The sequence below is a fragment of the Vombatus ursinus genome, unplaced genomic scaffold (genome assembly GCF_900497805.2).
Source record: "Vombatus ursinus unplaced genomic scaffold, bare-nosed wombat genome assembly UNPS02014812.1, whole genome shotgun sequence".
NCBI classification, from domain to species: Eukaryota; Metazoa; Chordata; class Mammalia; order Diprotodontia; family Vombatidae; genus Vombatus; species Vombatus ursinus.
In genome coordinates, this window is record NW_020954590.1 from 19,585,201 (window position 1) to 19,604,662 (window position 19,462).

The 19,462-nt window shown below is 35.9% G+C and overlaps 1 protein-coding gene across 1 annotated transcript in view; it reads right to left on the bottom strand.

Annotated features, from left to right (window-relative positions):
• Window positions 1-1,183: 1,183 nt before the first annotated feature.
• LOC114054135 (putative uncharacterized protein C8orf89) overlaps window positions 1,184-19,462 on the bottom strand; it is a 57,080-nt gene continuing 38,801 nt past the window's right edge. Inside the window, exons 5-7 of the mRNA XM_027877278.1 lie at window positions 11,500-11,592; window positions 9,594-9,649; window positions 1,184-1,447 (exon numbers count right to left, since the gene is read on the bottom strand). Coding sequence (XP_027733079.1) covers window positions 1,299-1,447; window positions 9,594-9,649; window positions 11,500-11,592 — 298 coding nt within the window. The 3' untranslated portion in view covers window positions 1,184-1,298. The remainder of the gene's footprint in view (window positions 1,448-9,593; window positions 9,650-11,499; window positions 11,593-19,462) is intronic.

Sequence of the window (19,462 nt, forward strand, 5' to 3'; positions counted from 1 at the left end):
TAGATTTTTTTCTTCCCTATTTATTCTATCATTTTTTTTTCAAAAAGCCAGGACAACTAACTCTTTTGTCTTGTGTAGTTTCATTTATGATTTCCTGGAATATAGTTCTGGAAAACCAGACTATGTTAAAGTCATAGAGCTACTTGCCTACACCTTTGAACCCAGATCACTCAGGCTTTCACTGATTGGCTAACAACAGGTCCCAGCCCAAGCTTCAAGTGCTCATGGTTTGGGTTTTGATGGCTCAGGCTGAGTGCAAATAACAATTGTTTTTTGTTTTGACCAGAAATTCTGAGAGTCTTCCCTTCCCAGACTGATTATTTTGGGAAGGCAAACTAGGCCATCTTCTGTCTCAATTCTTACTTAGCCTTTAACTACTGAATGGGCATTGCCTCAGACAAACTGAGACCTGGGCAAAACTGAGCTTAAAAAGGCCAAAGCCTGCCAATGTATCTGGACCCTCGACAGTCGTCTTGACCTATGTCTTGAGATAACAACTACCAAAGTTGCTGCAATTTCTAGGGTGATAAGTACTGTTTTTCTAAGAGCTTTTTTTTTTTTTTTGGCTAGGCAATGGGGTTAAGTGACTTGCCCAGGGTCATACAGCTTGTGTTATGTATCTGAGGCTGGATTTGAATTCAGGTCCTCCTGAATCCAGGGTCGGTGCTCTATCCATGATAAGTATTGTTTTTGCTATGACATTTGAGTAAATTCTTTTCCTAAAGAACTGACTCTGCTAACTAATTATCAGAAAGAAGTACACACATTGGGGTTCATGAGATAGTGTTAAAAGGATAGCCACACATGGGGTTACCCCTAGAAGCCTGGAGTAGAAGCAACTCTGCCTCTGGGGATCCAATCTGCTAATGCCCATCTGAGTTGGAGGAGTGTTACATGTAGTCAAAGGATAATTTCCCTTATAAAACCATGCACTAAATATAATGCTTACAAATACATCCATATTAATAGTTCATTTATAGGCATTAATGAGAACACACAAAAGACAGTGACTGTTTATGTCATAAGATATAGAAATTTTCTACCATGTATATCTTTCCATAAGACATAAATTTAAATGTCTCCTTGTAGTGTTCACAAAACATTCCACATACTGCTCAGTATATAAACACATACAATATTTATTGGTTATTTACACTTCCATTTTTAGGTAAATCATTGAACATTATATTATGCATGACTGCAAAAACAAAACAAAACAAAACAAAAACCAACAACCAACAACACACACCTACATCAGATACCAGTGAAGAAAACAATATCACCCCAAACAGTATTTGTCAGTAGTGTGGCAGCTCTCGTTTCTTGACTTTTTTAAATTTTTTGCTTGTTTCCTGACGAATAGTATCGTATTCTAATATGGCCAGTTCAGAAAGTCTCTGTAAATATTCTGGTGGTGCTCCAGTGAGAGGACTTCTAAAACTAAAACCTTAAAAAGAACACACAAAAACTCGAGACTTCAATCAGGCATGTATATATGTGTGTATGTGTGTGTTTGTACATATATATGTGTGTGTGTATATATATATATTATATATATATACATATATTTATTTGACAAATCTAATTAATAAGTAAAATACTTGCTTCACAATTGAACTTCAATTATGTCTTCACAGAACACTCTGAAACAGAAATGCTACTACTTATCACTTAGCCAATAAGATCAATATAAGCAAAATGGTAAGACATTTTGAAAGAAATTATTAATTCATCATGGAGATTTTGTTATATGCCCTTATTAAAGGTGACAGGGAGAATGGAAGGCAAGGGGAGGAGTGTGATTAGTATTAATAAATGGTAGAATTTCAATAATACAAAACTAAAAGGAACAGTTACATTTAAGACAATCAGTAACTCACTGAAAGTTTATTTTTTTCACTCATTCTCTTGACCCTTTATGGTCAACTTAGCTGGCTAAAGGAAGAAGTAAAGTGGTACATGTTAAAGAGCCTAATAATTGAGATTATATTAACCGTGCGTCTGTAGAATATGTACAAAAATATGATATTTTTCTACACTACCATCGGCAAAAGCTTCAATAGCTCTAAAGTGTCAAGAATATTTTCCTTTAATTTTCCTTAACCAATATGAATTTTTTTTAGTTTAATTTGGTAATGAGAAAAACTATTATTTTGTATCTGGTGACACAGTAGATAGAACACTGGATCTGGAGTCAGGAAGACATGAGTTCAAATCCAGCCTCAGATACTTGCTAGCTATGTGACCCTGGTCAAGTCACTTAACCTCTGTCTGCCTCAGTTTTCTCAGCTACAAAATGGAGATAATAAAAGCATCTATCTCTCATAACTGTTGTGAGGGTAAAATGAAATAATATTCGTAAAGAGTTTTGCAAACTCAAGGAACTATATTAATGTTAGCCATCATCATGATTATCATCATCGGATACATGGAGAAACTAGTAATTGAAGTAAAAATGAAAGGAAGGCAGGATAGGAGTTTACCTTTTAAAAAAAATTCATAATAGAAACGAGCTGAAAAGCTGGATGTAATCTCACATATATCCTAGATTTTAGGAAAACAGATTAACAGAGAATTTAAAGTAAAAGGACAAACCAATGATCTAAATTTCTACTAAGGAAGTTAGCCCCAAAGGGATAGGAATGATACTTGAAGACAGGATAGTTATTAGGACTGCAATTATCATTTGTACAGGGAACACTCAGATAAGCAAACTCCCTCTACCAGTACAGGTAAGCAACTGCTGTACAATTCATAGCCTTAGAGAGCTGTCTAAAGCATTGCTTTGTAAAGTGCCTTGTCCAGGGTCACACAGGTGAGTACATATCAGAGGCAGGACTGGCATCCAGGTCTTGCTGATTCTGAGGTCAGCTTTCCAAGCACTCTACCAAGGCTGCCTCTCATGTTTAAGGACATTGCAGAAATTATCCCAATGGGGAAGAAAAAGGAAGAGAGGCAGGGTGGCAAAGTTAAAGACACTAACATGCATAAATAAAGAACTCATAGTCTTGCTCATAATTTTTTGAAGAAATTTATTGAAGATGGAAGAAAGGGCAAGTAAATGAGGATGAATACAGAACAGCATCCCAGTCTTATGAGAATATGGAGATTGAAAGCTGAAAACCGGCTGAAGCTGTCAAGTAATACTAAAGAAAATAGGATTTTGTTAGCTATACAGGACTAGGAGGTGGGTCAAAGAAGGGACAGGGCAGCTTGAATAAACAGGATGATGATGATAAATGATGATGAGGAGGCTGACATAACCAAATTTGTCTTACTTCTCTTTTCTCTGTCAATACTACTAATAAAAGTCTACATATATTATCTCATTTGAGCCTGAAAACAACACAGCAAGAAAGGTACAACTAGTGTCAGCAGATTTGTACTGAGATTTAAATCTTAAACTAAATCTCAGTACAAATACTCTTGACACTCAATAGCTATACAACTATGGACAAGTCATTTATATTCTGTGAGTTTCATTTTCCTCATATTTAGAATGAGATAACACCTGTAAGCTAGGTGACATAGTGGATAGGGTGCTGAGCCTGGTATCAGGAAGATTCATCTTCATAAGTTCAAACAAATCTAGCTTCATACACTTATTAGTTGTGTGACCCTGTGCAAGCCATTTAACCCTGTTTGCCTCAGTTGTCTCATCTGTAAAATGAGCTGGAGAAGGAAACAGCAAACCACTCCAGTATCTTTGACAAGAAAACCCCAAATATGGTCACAAAGAGTCAGACACAACTAAAAAGTGACCAAACAACAACAACTCTTAACTCCAAATCCAGCACCTGAAGAATGGTCTTTGACTATTAACAAAGATATGAAGGTGAAGACATGAAGAGATGGTAAGAGAGTTTCAGACAAGACACTTGACACTAGCTGTGTGACCCTGGGGAAGTCACTTACACCCAATTGCTTCTTCTCATCTTTTTTGATGAACCACGCTTGGTGATCTTTGAAAAAGTTTGGAGAGTGGAAGAGATGCCACAGATGGAGAAGCGCAAATGTTCCCTTCAGGAGAATAGAAGCCTTTTGGGGGTATTTTATCTTAGTGTGCTGAGTACCTCACAGTACAACACTTATACAGAGTAGGCACTCATAAATGCTTGTGGAACTGAATTTAAATGTAACCTCAATTTTCAAAAACGGAAGAGGATATGGTCCAGAAACTATGGATTTCACTTTAATTCTTGACAAAATTCTAGAATATATTGTTAAGTGAATGACTTACAATAATTTAGAAATGGAAGTGATGATCACTAAAAGTCAGAAAAGCTTTATCAAGGTGGGGCCATACCAGATCAATTTCACTTCCTTTTTTGAGAGGGTAACTAAATGGGGAGATGAGAGGAGGGCTTTAGAAACAATACACATAAATTTCATCAAAACATTTAACAAATTTTCTCATGCTATATTTGTGGACAAAATGGAGAGCTGTGATATCGTTAGATTGATTTGGAACTAGATGAATGATAAGACCAAAAAAGTAATAGGTTTATGTCAATTTAGAGAGTGGGCCCTAATGGAGTGTCCCAGGCATCTGTCCTTTCTCCTAGGCCATTCAGAACTTTTTTCACCGATTTTGATGAAGGCATATATGTCATACTTCTCAAATTTTTTCCCTAAATGTGATCTGGCCTACCTATCTCCCACCAAAACACAGTGACTCGGCCAGGATCATAAGAAAAGTAATTCTTGGCTTAGGTAGATCAGCAAGTAGGTTCTCTGGCCAGATTATCAAGCAAACAGAAGATTCTTCCCTCAGAATATTAACCAGTTCTATTTCTTTTCCATGAATATTTTATTGTCCATCAGAAACTGTATACTTATAAATTTTGTTTGCCACTTCTTAAAGAATTTTTATATAAACAAGAGACACAAATACGCTTATAGGCAGTCATATATAGTCAGTCCTGATTTCATGAAAAGAAAATTTTCTTTTATTAAGAGTTTGCTAAAAGAATATATTTTGTCAGACCACATGCCTGAATTTTTGCTTCAGGAAATAGTCACCAGAAACGTGGTTCATCACTCATTTATCCAGTGACTCAGGGCTTTATTCAGGCGTGTACTGAAACCAGATTTAACTGGCTTGGGAGGGCTGATTATTAAATTTGCAGCGGGATCACTTACACTTCAAAAACTGGAAAGTATATATCAGGGCTTAATATATTGTTTTGCTGGCTGTCTAGACTTAAGAAATTGCTAATAATGAAGATTAAACTTGAAATTTCTTTCCAGCCCAGTTGTTAAACATTTACCTGCAAAACCCTGTATTGCTTTATTAACACTACTTGAGCTTCGCAGGAATGTAGTAGAAGGCTCGAGAATGAGGTTATTACCACACTGATGACCTGATTGACCTGATGACCACAGGCTAGTAAAAACAATAACAACTGGCATTTATATAATGCTTTAAGCTTTGCAAAATACTTGACCATTCATTCATGCATTGAGTCTCCTAACACCCTTGGCTTTATCTATAAAAGAATAGCACAGAGCTATTGAAAACCAACAAGCCAAAATGAATACAGAAATTTCAGGGAGCTTTCAAAGGTTATGTTATTCCTTCCCAGGATTTGCACTCAGATCTTCCTGACTCCAGGCCCAGCACTCCATTCACTGCCCTGAAGATGAGGAGGGAGTACATTCCAGGCATAAGGGATAGCTAGTGTGAAGAAGGAAAACAAATATATCAGATGATGATTATCAAGAAAGCCACTGTGGCTCAACCAGAGAGTGCTGCAAGGGGAATTATGAATTGCAATGCCGGAAAGGGAGATTGATTCACCTAGGTTGGGATGGACTTCAAAAGCTAGGTATGTATTTAAGGACACATTTGTCTTTGAATCCCCAGTGCTTAACACAGTAACAGGCACACAGTAGTGCCAGGTACTAAATAACTGCCGGTTAATTGATTGATCCTATCTAATCCTAGAGGTGGTAGGGACCATTGAATTTTCTGAGTAGGGGACTGAGGTCAGATCTTCACTTTGATGCTTATATATGCTATAAAAGAGGACAGATGGAGTGAGGAAAGACTTGAGATAGGAAGACCAATTAAAAGACTACTATAATATTTCAGGAGAGAGGTGATGATAGCCTAAACTAAGGTGGTGATGTGAAACACAAGTCTGTAAGATATTGTGAAGAAATGACTAATGTGTCAACTGGAGATGTTGGGTGTGAACCTGAGTGCCTGGAAGGATGATGGTGCCCTGGACAGAAATAGAAAACTTGTGGGGGGGGGGGGACAGGTGAGAGAATGAGTTCAGTTTTGGATACTTTGAGATGCCGACAAGATCTCCATTTTGAAATATCCTACAATCAGTAGGAGACGCATACCTTAAGTTCAGGAAAAAGACTAGAGTGAGATATATTGATTTGAGAGTGAGATACTTAAAGATGAAAATTAAATTTATGGGAGCTGCTAAGATTAATGAGGGTAAAGAGAGAACAGAAGAGGGTAGAGCTTTGGGAATACCTACAATTGGGGCGTGTGATATGGTTGATGAACTAGCAAATGATACTGGGGAGTGATCAGACAGGAACTCCAGCAAAACCCTGAAATTCACAGCAGACTGAATAATGATCAAGAGATCCAATAAGAGAATACAGCGACTTCTTTCATCCCAGAATTGCATGAAGTCAGGTAAAAGCCTAAGAGCAAAGCCAGGGCTAGTATAGGATGGCTAGTATGGAACTAGAGAGGGCCACGGCCATGCCAGGCTCTGTGTCCTGAGGCAGCAATAACTGAGAATTCCCCTGAGAAAGCCCCAGTGTGAGGATGCTGGAAGTGCTGGTGGCAGCAACAGCCAGCATGTGCTAATTGATGCCAACCAGTGTGACTATGCAGTGCTCAGATGAAGACAGGTCAGGTCCAGGGCTCTTAAGTCTTCATGCTTAGTCCTGAGATGCCAGAGAGGAGCCTGAAGATCCAGTACTCTAAATCGCAAAGATCCAGGGATACCTAACCCTGGAGGTAGAGGTAAGCTCAGGAACCCAGGACATGACCAAGCTGGACCAACCAATTCACCTAAAAATGCAGCAGCAGGTATAACCTGACCCTAACATAAAGCCCTCATTTAGCCACCCCGGCTGAGGAAATGAGTATATCAAAGAAAACACTGACTAAAAAAAGTCTGCAAAACTAGATATTCCTCCAAAAGCAAAGAAAAACTACATTAAAAATTGTTAAGCAGAAACTCAAAGGAAAAAATGATTTTCTACAAGTCCTACAAGAATACCTAGAAGAAATTAAACCAAAGCTAAAAGAGTGAAATAAAAGCTTTGAGGAAAGAACTGGAAGGACAATAAATAGCTTAGGACAGAAAACAGTTAACCTTTCCCAAGACATGGACTTCCTGAAAACTAGAATAACAAAACAGAAGTTAATAAAGCCATGAGATAGCAAGAAATATTAGAACAAAATCAAAAGACAGAAAAAGTAGAAGAAAATGGAAGCTATATGATATAAAAACAATTGATGTGGAAAACAAGTCAAGGAAAAATTAATTTAAAAATTCTGTGCTCCCTGAAAACCATGGTTTTAAAAAATCCAGAAACTACATTTCTTTTTTTTGAAACTAGCTCTTCCTATCTCTCTCCCAGGCTACAAGTGTGGTAGCTGGCCACTGAGTCTGAATCCCACTGCTCATCAACATGGCAGCTTTTTATCCGCTCTGTTTTTGACCTGGGCTATTTGCCTCACCTTAATAATCATAGGAGCTCACCATACTGGTGGCTGGACTTAATGCAGATACCCTCTCAGCTTAGCCCACTATAGCTCGGAATTCCTAAACTCAAGTGATGCACCAGTCTCCGCCTCCCTAGTAGCTAGATTAGAGGAGAACATCAACCTCTCTACATGTAACAGGATCACTTTTCATCTCAGACTGAAATACATACGAGATTTTGTTAATGTGCTTGGTTCCTTCAAGGATGCAGATCAAACCCCTTCATGTCTGCCCATCCTTGTCTACATCCTCTCAGAAACTCTCAGAGGGAGTCTGCCCAACATACTGGGGAACTTTCACACTTTTTTCTTGATCACAAGGAAATCAGCGGTGCGAACAGGCTCTCCATTATTTGCTCCTCATTTTTATTGTATGACTAGTCTCAATGTCTTTTTCTATGCATTCGATCATTTTCGAAACATTTTACCAAAAGTCTTCTCAGGCTAGATTTCTACAGGAATGATCTTTCTGACCCATTGGAGGCAGTTGCTTCAGCTCTGAGATAACTCAGAATGATGGTAGAAATATTAGAACTTTCAGAGAAAAGCTACAGAAAGTAATTGCAAGTTGCTGGAAGATACTTTAATTTCTCTAGAAATTATAAAAAACACTAAGTGGAAACTAATATTTAATATACACAGTGTGACTATGAAGTAATGTGACTGTCTTAACAACCAAACCAGAACATCTAAGTAACTATTCACCTTGAATATTCCCCCTCTGTTAGAATTGTTTCCACATCCATGAGTGGCCGTTACCTGACTACTTTGAGTGATGGTAAATCTTCATCGTTTGAGAGTAGGTTTGATTTCTGAATCAGGTGAATAAAATCGTATTTTGGTCAAAAGTCAAGTTGTGAGTACAAAGCAATGAGATGGATTTTCTAAGAGTGTCTCTGAAGGCAATTCAAAAAGGCACTCCAAAAATGTGTTGAATAATGGTAGCATCATTAGAATAATTTATAGGCTCTCAGAGTAACTACTTTAAAGGAGTCAACACTTATTTAGATATACCAACCATATAGAGGCCAATAAAGGCCACACTACCCTCCCTCTCCCCACCAAATCTAGCTCCCTGAGAGTAGCATATAATCATAATCTCAACATCTAATAATGGTATAGCTATAATGGACAGATCAGAAGGACAGTAAAAGTTATGGTAAAGTAGGTGATGATAAAAATAAAGTACCATTAACTGAAAAATGTTTTTAAAAAAATTGTACAGTAAATATATTTCATATTATCATTCTGTATAATTATTTTTCAGTATACATATCTGTATTTTTTACTTACTAAAGTGATTTTATTTTAGGGGTAGGGTCAATATTTAGATCAACACAGTTCTGGTTTGTTCATTAACAATGAATAAACACAATTAGTCTCTTTATAGTCACATTTTGCCATTAAAATATTAATACTTGGACCTTACAACTTCTTTAAATATTTTCAGCCATTTGAGATTGGGCTTGAGTTTAGCCTACTGGGAAACAGGACAGATTTTGAGTGGAAATTCAAAGTAATTTTAAAATTGGCTTTCCCATTTTTTATTTGTTAAAGCTTACTGATCTACAAAAGTGTTGATAGTCTTGTACACTTCTTTGACCTTTACATTGTTCTAACTTTCCTGAGATTATTCAGTCCAATCCTTTCACTGTAGAGACAAGAAAAATGAAGCTCAGAAAGTTTAGGTGACTAGGAAGTGGGACAGCCAACTCTCAAATCAGATCTCCTGACTATTGACAGTTACAGTGTTTCCACTACACAAGACTGCCTCAAATAAAGGAAGTAAAACTACATCAGAACCATTATTGGAAATGTAGGGGAGGTAGAAAATAATCATTCTGCTCACGTTTTGTTTTCTCCTGAGGTGATAACATGCTGTCTGTTTGGTTACTCTTCACTGACCTAAATAATGACATATAATAATTTACTTTTATATAAAAGCAGTGCTGTACACTATTGAATTAAATCCTTTAGAATTGAACAGTCTGCTTAAAATGAAACTCATTTAAATGTTTTGTAATGTTGTACTGAAATGATAGCTCTGAATTCTGGTTAAAAAAAAAAAAAGTGATACAAGTGAGTGAGAACTGCAACTGGCCTCTGCCATCAAACATTTATCAGACTGCAAGCTCCTCCCAAGAAAATATACTAGAAAATAGACTATCGTATTGTGTTTTGTTGCTTTTTTTTTTAATTTTTGTTTTATATACCCTACACCTCACACATGCTACAGGCTCTTAAAAATGTGTGTTGAATTAAATTAAATCTTGATCATCATTGGCTGTAAGATGAATCCTAGAGACAAAGATATCAGGCCTCCAACAGTGAAGTTATCCTCATTATCTATCATTTAACTGGGTAGAATTTAATTAATAATGAACTCAGCTAGTCTGAGTCTTGGTTTGTCTGTCTTTCTTTCTTACTCCTTAAATAAGGAAATCTACCCCTTCAGTAAGGGTACTACACGGAAAAACGGAGCTGCTGTAGTTTGGCAGAAACAGTTCTGGGCTTCAGATTGGAGAGATAACAGGTATAAATCCTGCCTCTGAAATTTTTAGTTTTATATAATTATATAATTTTTTGTTATCGTTTTCACGATAGGAGTTACTCAATCTTTTTGAACCTCAGTTTCCTCATCTGTAAATTAAGAATAATATAGCCTGCATTACTTTGTGAGGATCGAATAAGATAATGAATATAAAGCATTTTGAATACCCTTAAAGTCACCTATTAGCTGTGTTAATTCATATTATAAAATTATAGTACAATACAAGATTTAGAACCAGAAGGGAACTTACAAATTATCTGGGTATAAATCTTCTATTTTACTGATGAAGAAGCTGAGACCCAAAGAGTTTATGTGAAATCTTCACATTCACACAGTAGAAAAAAATCAGACTAGTTTCTCTAGAAACAATTTCCCAGTTTTATTATGTCCTTGTTTATTTTATTTCTATGCTATATTACTATTGGATTGCTAGGTGGCACAGTGGATAAAGTTCCAGGCCTGGAGTCAGGAAGACTCCTCTTCCTTAGTTCAAATCTGGCCTGAGACACTTCCTAGTTGTGTGACCCTTGAGCAAGTCACTTAATCCTGCTTGCCTCAATTTCCTCATAGTGAAATGAGCTGGAGAAGAAAATGGTAAAGTACTGCAGTATCTTTGACAAGAAAACCCCAAATGGGGTCACAGTCGGACATGACTGAAAAATGCTATATCTATATCTATATCTATATATATTTTTTTTTGGGTGAGGCACTTGAGGTTAAGTGACTTGCCCAGAGTCACACAGCTAGTGTGTATCTGTGGCTGGATTTGAAATCAGGTCCTCCTGACTCCAGGCCCAGTGCTCTATCCACTGTGCCACCTAACTGTTCCAAAATGCTATATTTTTAAACAAATGAATTCCATTATAATTATAACTAACTGATTTTAAATGAACATAAGAAAAAACTCTTATCTTTCTATTTTATAAAAGTTCTAACTCATGCCAGATAACTTCTCAAGAGCTATAAATTTATTTAAACTATACTACCAATGTGATATCAGAGGTTGACAGTCTGATTTAAAACATTACTTCCCTTTAAGATTACCGTAACAATGTTAACATGAACATTACCTAAGAATTACTATTGACGATCCCATTATCACTAAAGAGAACTTTTGCAAAAGATATTCTCTCAAGAGTTTCAAAAAATAAAGTATTCCTATTGTGGGGCTATGGGTCAAAATGAACAAGAAATATATACTTTCCTGTTTTTTAAATTCTCTTCTTTTACAGACTGTTGCCCAGGGTTCTGAGATAAAGAAAATGATGGCAGGCAAGTAGGCATATCTTCATTCAAGCTAAAATAAAATTTAAAAACATTTTAAAAGATATTTATATAACATGCCTAAAGCCTAATTGTTCCTCATATTTCACAAAGTTAAATGACAGTATACAAGTCAATTTAGAATTCCAGAAAATAACTTCACAAACTAGAACAGATCCAAAACAAAGAAAGTAAATAAAAACAGCACAAATTCAGTGTAGTAGACTAAATGGACAAGATGCTTAATAAACGTTTGCTCAGGGGCAGCTAGGTGGCACAGTAAATAGAGCTCTGGCTTTGGACTCAGGAGAACCTGAGTTCAAATCCAGCCTCAGACACTTAACACTTACTAGCTGTGTGACCTTGGGCAAGTCACTTAACCCTGATCACCTCAACAAAAAAGAAAAATAAAATAAATAAATAAACATTTGCTCAATGAACATATAATAAATGGACAAATGGGAAGGACCTCTTCATAATTAATATTCCATTTCCTTTAGAATAATAAAATGGCCAAAAAAACCCCAATAATCTGGCCTCCAAGTAATTGTAACAGTGCTGAGTGTGTGTTGTCTGTCCTTCGTCCTAGTTGGTAGAAAGCCTATCAAGTAAGGCTGTGCTATGAACTCAACCTTTGATTATTTCTTGGTTATTTTCTTGAAAATTAATAAGAAAAGTTCAATATCAGTCACCTTCCTTAAGGAACAACCGTGGTTTCTTTCTTTTTTTTTAATTAATAAATTTATTTATTTTTAGTTTTCAACATTTACTTCCACAAGATTTTGAATTCCAAATTTTCACCCCATCTCACCCCTCCCCCATCCCAAGATGGCATGTGAATACCCCTTCCCCTAGTCTGCCTTTCCTTCTGTCTCTACTCCCCTTTTCTTATCCCCTTCCCCTTCTATTTTCCTGTAGGGCAGGATAGATTTCTGTACCCCATTTCCTGTATTTCTTATTTCCCAGTTGCATATGAAAACATTTTTTTTAAACATGTGTTTTTAAAACTTTGGGTTCCAAATTTTCTCCCTTCCTCCCTCCCCACCCACCCTCATTGATAAGGCAAACAACTCAATACAGGTTATATATGTGCAGTTATGCAAAACACTTCCATAGCAGACATGCTGTGAAAAACTAACTCTATTTCCCTTAATTCTATCCTGCCCCCCCATTTATTCTGCTCTTTCTTTTGACCCTGTCCCTCCTCTGAAGTATTTGCTTCTGATTACCCCCTTTCCCAATCTGCCCTCCTCTCTATCATCCCCCTACTCTCTTATCACCTTTCCCCCCTATTTTCCTATAGGGTAAGACAGATTTCCATACCCAATTGAGTGTGTATGTTATTCCCTCCTTAAGTCAAATTCTATGAGAATAAGATTCACTCATTCCCTCTCACCTTCCCCCACTTCCCCTCCACTGCAAGAGCCTTTTCTTTTCTGTTTTTTTGTGAGATAATTTATCCCATTCTACCTCTCCCTTTCTCCTTCTCCTAGTATAATCCTCTCTTACCCCTTAATTTTATTCTCCAGATATGACCCCTTCATCTTCAACTCACCCTGTGCCCTCTATCTATTTATCTATCTGTATATATATGTATATATATACACATACATATAATTTTTTCCCTCCAACTGCCCTAATACTGACAAAATTCTCATGAGTTACAAATATCATCTTTCCATGCAGGAGTGTCAACAGTTCAACCTTAATAAGTCTCTTATGATTTCTCTTTCCTGTTTACCTCTTCATGTGCCACTTGAGTCTTATATTTGAAAGTCAAATTTTCCATTCAGCTCTGGTCTTTTCATCAAGAATGCTTGAAAGTCCCCTATTTCACTGAATGACCATTTTTTCCCCTGAAGGATTATACTCAGTTTTTTGTTGTTTTTTTTTTTTTAAGTGAGGCAATCGGGATTGATTATACTCAGTTTTGCTGGGTAGGTGATTCTTGGTTGTAATCCTATTTCCTTTGCCCTCTGGAATATTATATTCCATGCCCTGTGGTCCCTTAATGTAGAAGTTGCTAAATCTTGTGTTATCCTGATTGTGTTTCCACAATACTTGAATTGTTTCTTTCTGGCTGCTTGTAATATTTTCTCCTTGACATAGGAACTCTGGAATATGGCTACAATATTTCTAGGAGTTTTCCTCTGGGGATCTCTTTCAGGAGGAGATCGGTGGATTCTTTCAATTTCTATTTTGCCCTCTGGTTCTAAAATATCAGGGACAACTGTGGTTTCTTGATTAATTGGTTCTTTACTTCTTTGTACCCTCACCCTCTCTCATTATTGTTATTGTGATCTATACTCCCAATCTTTTATCTACATTGCCCATCTTTCCCAACTTTTCATTGTTCTGTGTTTCCTTCTCATTGTTTTCTAAGTTTTCACAAAATATATTAATATAATATGTAACTGGAAGTGTAATTCTTATTTAAGATAGAGTCTTTTGCCCACTCTCCTCCTCAACTCCCACAACTGATCTCAAAGACTTATTCCTTGCAGGGCAACTATTACTATAATTTGAACATAAAATAATATGCAAGTAAATCTACAGGAATAATTTCAAGGACAGTTGAACATTTAGTCATTTAAACTAATGATATTTTACATTGTAGGTAATCTTTTTAATAACAGCTGCTTGTCAGTATCAATATTAATGTGATATAAAAATTTTATCAATTAGTTATGAATTTACATACACATGAATGGCTAGTAAGACAGCAGATACTCTGTGTTTAACTTTAAAAATGGTCTTTTTTTTTTGTTTGTCTGTTTGTTTGTTTTTTGCTTTCGGTGAGGCAATCGGGGTTAAGTAACTTGCCCAGGGTCACACAGCTAGGAAGTGTTAAGTGTCTGCGGCTGGATTTGAACTCAGGTCCTCCTGACTCCAAGGCCAGAGCTCTATTCACTGTGCCACCTAGCTGCCCCTAAAATGGTCTATTTTGAGTAATACTAAATTTTCACAATATTTATTTTACTAAGGTGAAATTTCACATATTCATTAAACAATCAAATGGCATTTTTAAGCACCCATCCACAATGTGCAAGGCATTACAGTAGGCATTAGGGAGACAAAGACAAAAATGAAAGTCTCTACCTTTCTAGAATGATGACCACAACTATATTATCAACAAGAAAACAAAACTAGAGGGAGAAAAAATTCATACATATCTGAAAGAAGGTCTAGAAGAAAAGTGGGTTTTTGCTTATTTGCCAATTAATTTGGCTTTATTTTTATTATGTTAAAATACTTAAGAGTTTTGATTTATGCTTTTATTCCTTTATTTTGTAGGTTTACTTGATTTGTCTTCTTTATAGTTATTAAGCTCAATTTAATAAATTTTAAAATCACCATGGCTTTCGGGAGGAATGTGTAAGCATCCCATTGTTTGAAGCAATTAGTATTATTACCTGTGAATAAGAGCATTTAGAAAACATCACCATAGAGAGTGCTCTGATTTGGACATTGTTCAGGACATCATCAACAAATATGGCAAATACCATAAGTAAATAAGTATGTCTCCTTGTTTCATGCTTTCATGTTGATACTCAACAGATTATTGAATAAAAACTATGTTCATGGTTATGCCCAGGGTGTTGGGAGGCTCAAATGAGATAATGGATGTGAAACACTTTGCAAAACTTAAAGCACTATATAAATGCCAGCTATAATAATTATTATTATTAGCTTACAGTCACCAGGCCTCCAGTCTAGTGATGACTTCATTCCCTGAGCCTTCTACTGCTCTCCCACTGTGCTCAAACAATGTTTACAGAGCATTACAGGGGTGTGCTGGTAAATGTCTAATAACCAGGTTCTGTGGGGGAAAAAATGTGTGTGCACACGCTTTTAAATTTAATCAGCCTTATTAACACTTTCTTAAATCTAGACAATCCACAAAACAATAAATCAAGCTCCAATTTCTTAGGTGTCAATGCTCACACTGAAAATATAAGCCCATTAGAGTTGGCTCCAAGACGCCCTTGGCTGTATGTGTTGGTCTTGTATGGTTTTAGCACATACCTGAGAGATACTTTATTTTAGGAAAATCCTTAAGGCTGCATCTTGTTCTACCAATCAAATGCTTTTTAAAAATAATCAACAAATGGTAGACTGAGTAAGCCCTTATAAATTCCAAGTCTCTCAGTCAGTTATGTATATGACCATAATGATTTAGTTTAAGAAAATTGTCTCTTAACCTTTCCACATTTTCATCAATGATACCCTAAATTAATATATAGACTATTCTCATGAAAATTGTACATAAAGATGAGGAAGCAGGCAAAAGAAAAAGTGAACTATCTTCTCAGGTGTCTTTTTTGGTAAAAGGACCATCTTTATTGTTGGACCTCATCTACATCATCAACTCTACTCTAAACCTCCCTATTTCTGTGGAGGATACCACCCTTCTGTCAGCCACCCAGGCTGCTAAGTTAGGAATCATCCTTTATTCTTTCCCTCTCCATATCTTGTAGGGGGAGGAGCTGATGTGCATACACATATATTTTGCTTGCCAATTTCCTTTTTAAGTTTTATTGACAACTTCTGTTTTTATAGTAGCCATTTCTGGATAGTGCTTCTCCCCACTCCCACTATGAGGCTTCCTTTTAACAAAGATAAGCAATTTGGTAAAACCAACTAACACAGGGACACATCTGAGGGCACACACCACATTCTGCACCTAAAATCTTCACCTCTTGAAGGAAAGGAAGGAAGTGCATTTTTCATCTCTTTTCTGGGGCCAAGTTTGGTCACTTCAATTAAACAATATTCACCTTTATTTCACTGTTATTTTCGCTCATATTATTGTAGACCCTATGTATATTGTTTTCTTGGTTCTACTTCTTTCATTGCATCAGTTCATTCTAGTCTACCCATGTTTCTTTTAAATCCTCATATGAATTATTTTTTATAATTCAGTAATACTGTATTCCATTCAAATGCCAAAATTTGTTCAGCCATTCCCCAAATGATGGAAATCCACTGAGTTTCCAATGTTTTGCTGTAATCAAAGAACTGCTATAGATATTACAGATATTTTAGCCTATAAAAGATCTTCTTCCAGCAATAGAATCCCTGGGTCAAAGGACAGGATAGTTCCAAATCCTTATAAAAGATAAATTATTTTAACTTATTTTGATAAATATTTTCCAATTACATGTAAAAAATTTAACAATCATTTTTTTTAAAACTTTTGAGCTCCAAATTCCCTCCCTCCCTCCTGCCCTACCCCCCTCCTTAAGAAGGCAAACACTTTAATTTTGATTATATACGTGAGGCCATGACAAATATATTTCCCTATTAGCCTCGCTGCAAAAGAAAACACAAACAAAATAAAACAATAGAGCTGGGGAAAAAAAAAACTATGCTTCAATTTGCATTCAAAGTTAATCAGTTCTCTGGAGTTGGATAGCATTTTCCATCATGGGTCTTTTGGAATTGTCTTGGATCACTGTACTGCTAAGAATAGCTAAGTCATTCACAGTAGATCATCATTACAATGTTGCTATTACTGTGTACAATGTTCTCTTCATTCTGCTCACTTCACTTTGCATCAGTTCATATAGGTCTTCCCAGGTTTTTCTGAGACCATCCTGTTTGCCATTTCTTATATCACAATAGTGTTCCATCACAATCATATAACACAACTTGTTCAGACATTGCTCAACTGATGGGCCTCCCTTCAATTTCCAATTCTTTGCCACCACAAAAAGAGCGGCTATAAATATTTTTGTACAAATAGGTCCTTTTCCCTTTTCTTTGATGTCTTTGGGATACAAACCTAGTAATGGAATTGCATGCATATTTTTATAGTCCTTTGGGCATAGTTCCAAATCATTCTCCAGAATGGTAGGACTATTTCACAACTCCACCAACAATGCAGTGTCCAAATTTTTCAGCATCCCCTCCAGCATTTCTCATTTTCCTTTTGTCATATTAGCCAATCTATTAGCAAATTAGCCAATAGCCAGTCACACATAATAGCCATGAGGTGGTATCTCAGAGTTGTTTTAATTAACATTTGTCTAATCACTAGTGATCTGGAGCATTTTTCCATATGACTAGCGATAGCTTTGATTTCTTCTGAAAACTTCTCATATTCTTCGACCATTTATCAGTTGGGGAATGGCTCTTATTTTTATAAATTTGGCTCAGTTCCCTACATATATGAGATATGAGGCCTTTATCAGAGAAACTTTTTGCAGATTTTCCCCCTAGTTTCCTGTTTTCCTTCTAATTTTGGCTACATTAGTTTTTGTCTGTGCAAAAGCATTTTAATTTCATGTAATCAAAATTATCTATTTTACTTCCTGTAATCTCCTCTTTTTCTTGTTTAGTCATAAACTCTTTCCTTATCCATACATCTGACAAGTACATTTTCCCAAGCTCTCCTAATTTACTTATATCACCTAATTATGCCTAATCAATTTATCCATTTTGATATAAGGTATGGGATGTTAGTCTATGCCTAGTTTCTGCCAAACTACTTTCTAGTTTTCATTCTTTTTTTTAACTGTTTTATTTTTCCCCAAATACATGTAAAAACAATTTTTAACATTTGTTTTTTTTTCTTATTTTTGAGTTCCAAATTCTCTCCCTCTTTTCCTCTTTCTCCCCCCACCACTAAGAAGGCAAGCAATTTGATATGTTATACATATGCTATTATGCAAAACATATTTCCATGTGAGTCATGTTGTGAAAGAAACATAAACAAAAAAAACAAGAAAAATAATGAAAGTAAAGAAAAAGTATGCTTCGATCTGCATTCAGACACCATCAGTTCTTTCTCTGGAGATGCATAGCAATTTCCATCACAAATCCTTCAGAATTGTCTTGGATCATCGTACTGCTGAGAATAGCTAAGTCATTCTCAGTGGATCATCATTACAATATTGCTGTTACAGTATACAATATTCTCCTTGTTCTGCTAATTTCACTCTGCATCAGTTCATATAAGTCTTTTCAGGTTTTTTTCTGAGAGCATCCTGCTCATCATTTCTTATATCACAATAGTATTCCGTCACAATCACATATAACAACTTATTCAGCCATTCTCCAATTGATAGGCATACTTTACGGTTTTCTTTGCAATTTATGTCAAATGGTGAGTTCTTACTTCAAAAGCTTGGATATTTGGGTTTGATCATTTACTACTGTGTATTGTGTACTTATTCTATTCCATTGATCCCCCACTCTATTTCTTAACTAGTACCAGCTTGTTTTGACAATTACTGTTTTATAATAGTTTGAAATCTGGAAATGCTAGGCTACCTTCATTAACATTTTTTTCCCACTGATTCCATTGATATTCTTGACCTTTTATCCTTCCAGATGAATTTTGTAACTATTTTTTTCTAACTCTATAATTCTTTGGTAGTTTGAATGGTATGACATTGAATAAGTAAACTAACTTGGATAGAACTGTCATTTTATTATATTGGCTGGGCTTACAGATAACAATTGAATTTCTCCAATCATTTAGATCTGTCTTTATTTGTGTGAAAAGTGTTTTATAATTGTATTCATACAATCTTTGGGTTTGTCTTGGCAGGTAGACTCCCAAGTATTTTATATCTTTCTATCTCTTGCTGCTGGACTTTGTTGATGGTACATAGAAATGTTGATGATTTATGTGGGTTAATTTCATATCCTACAACTTTGCTGAAGTTGTTAATTGTTTCAACTAGTTTTTTTAGTTGATTCTCTAGAGTTTTCTAAGTATAACATCATATCATCTGCAAAGAGTGATTGTTCTGTTTCCCTGTTGACTATTTTTTTCTTCAATTTCTTTTTCTTGTCTTATTGCTATAGCTAGCATTTCTAGTACGATACTGAATAATAGTAGTGATAATAACATCCTTGCCTCACTCCTGATCTTACTGGGAAGGCTTCAAGTTTAT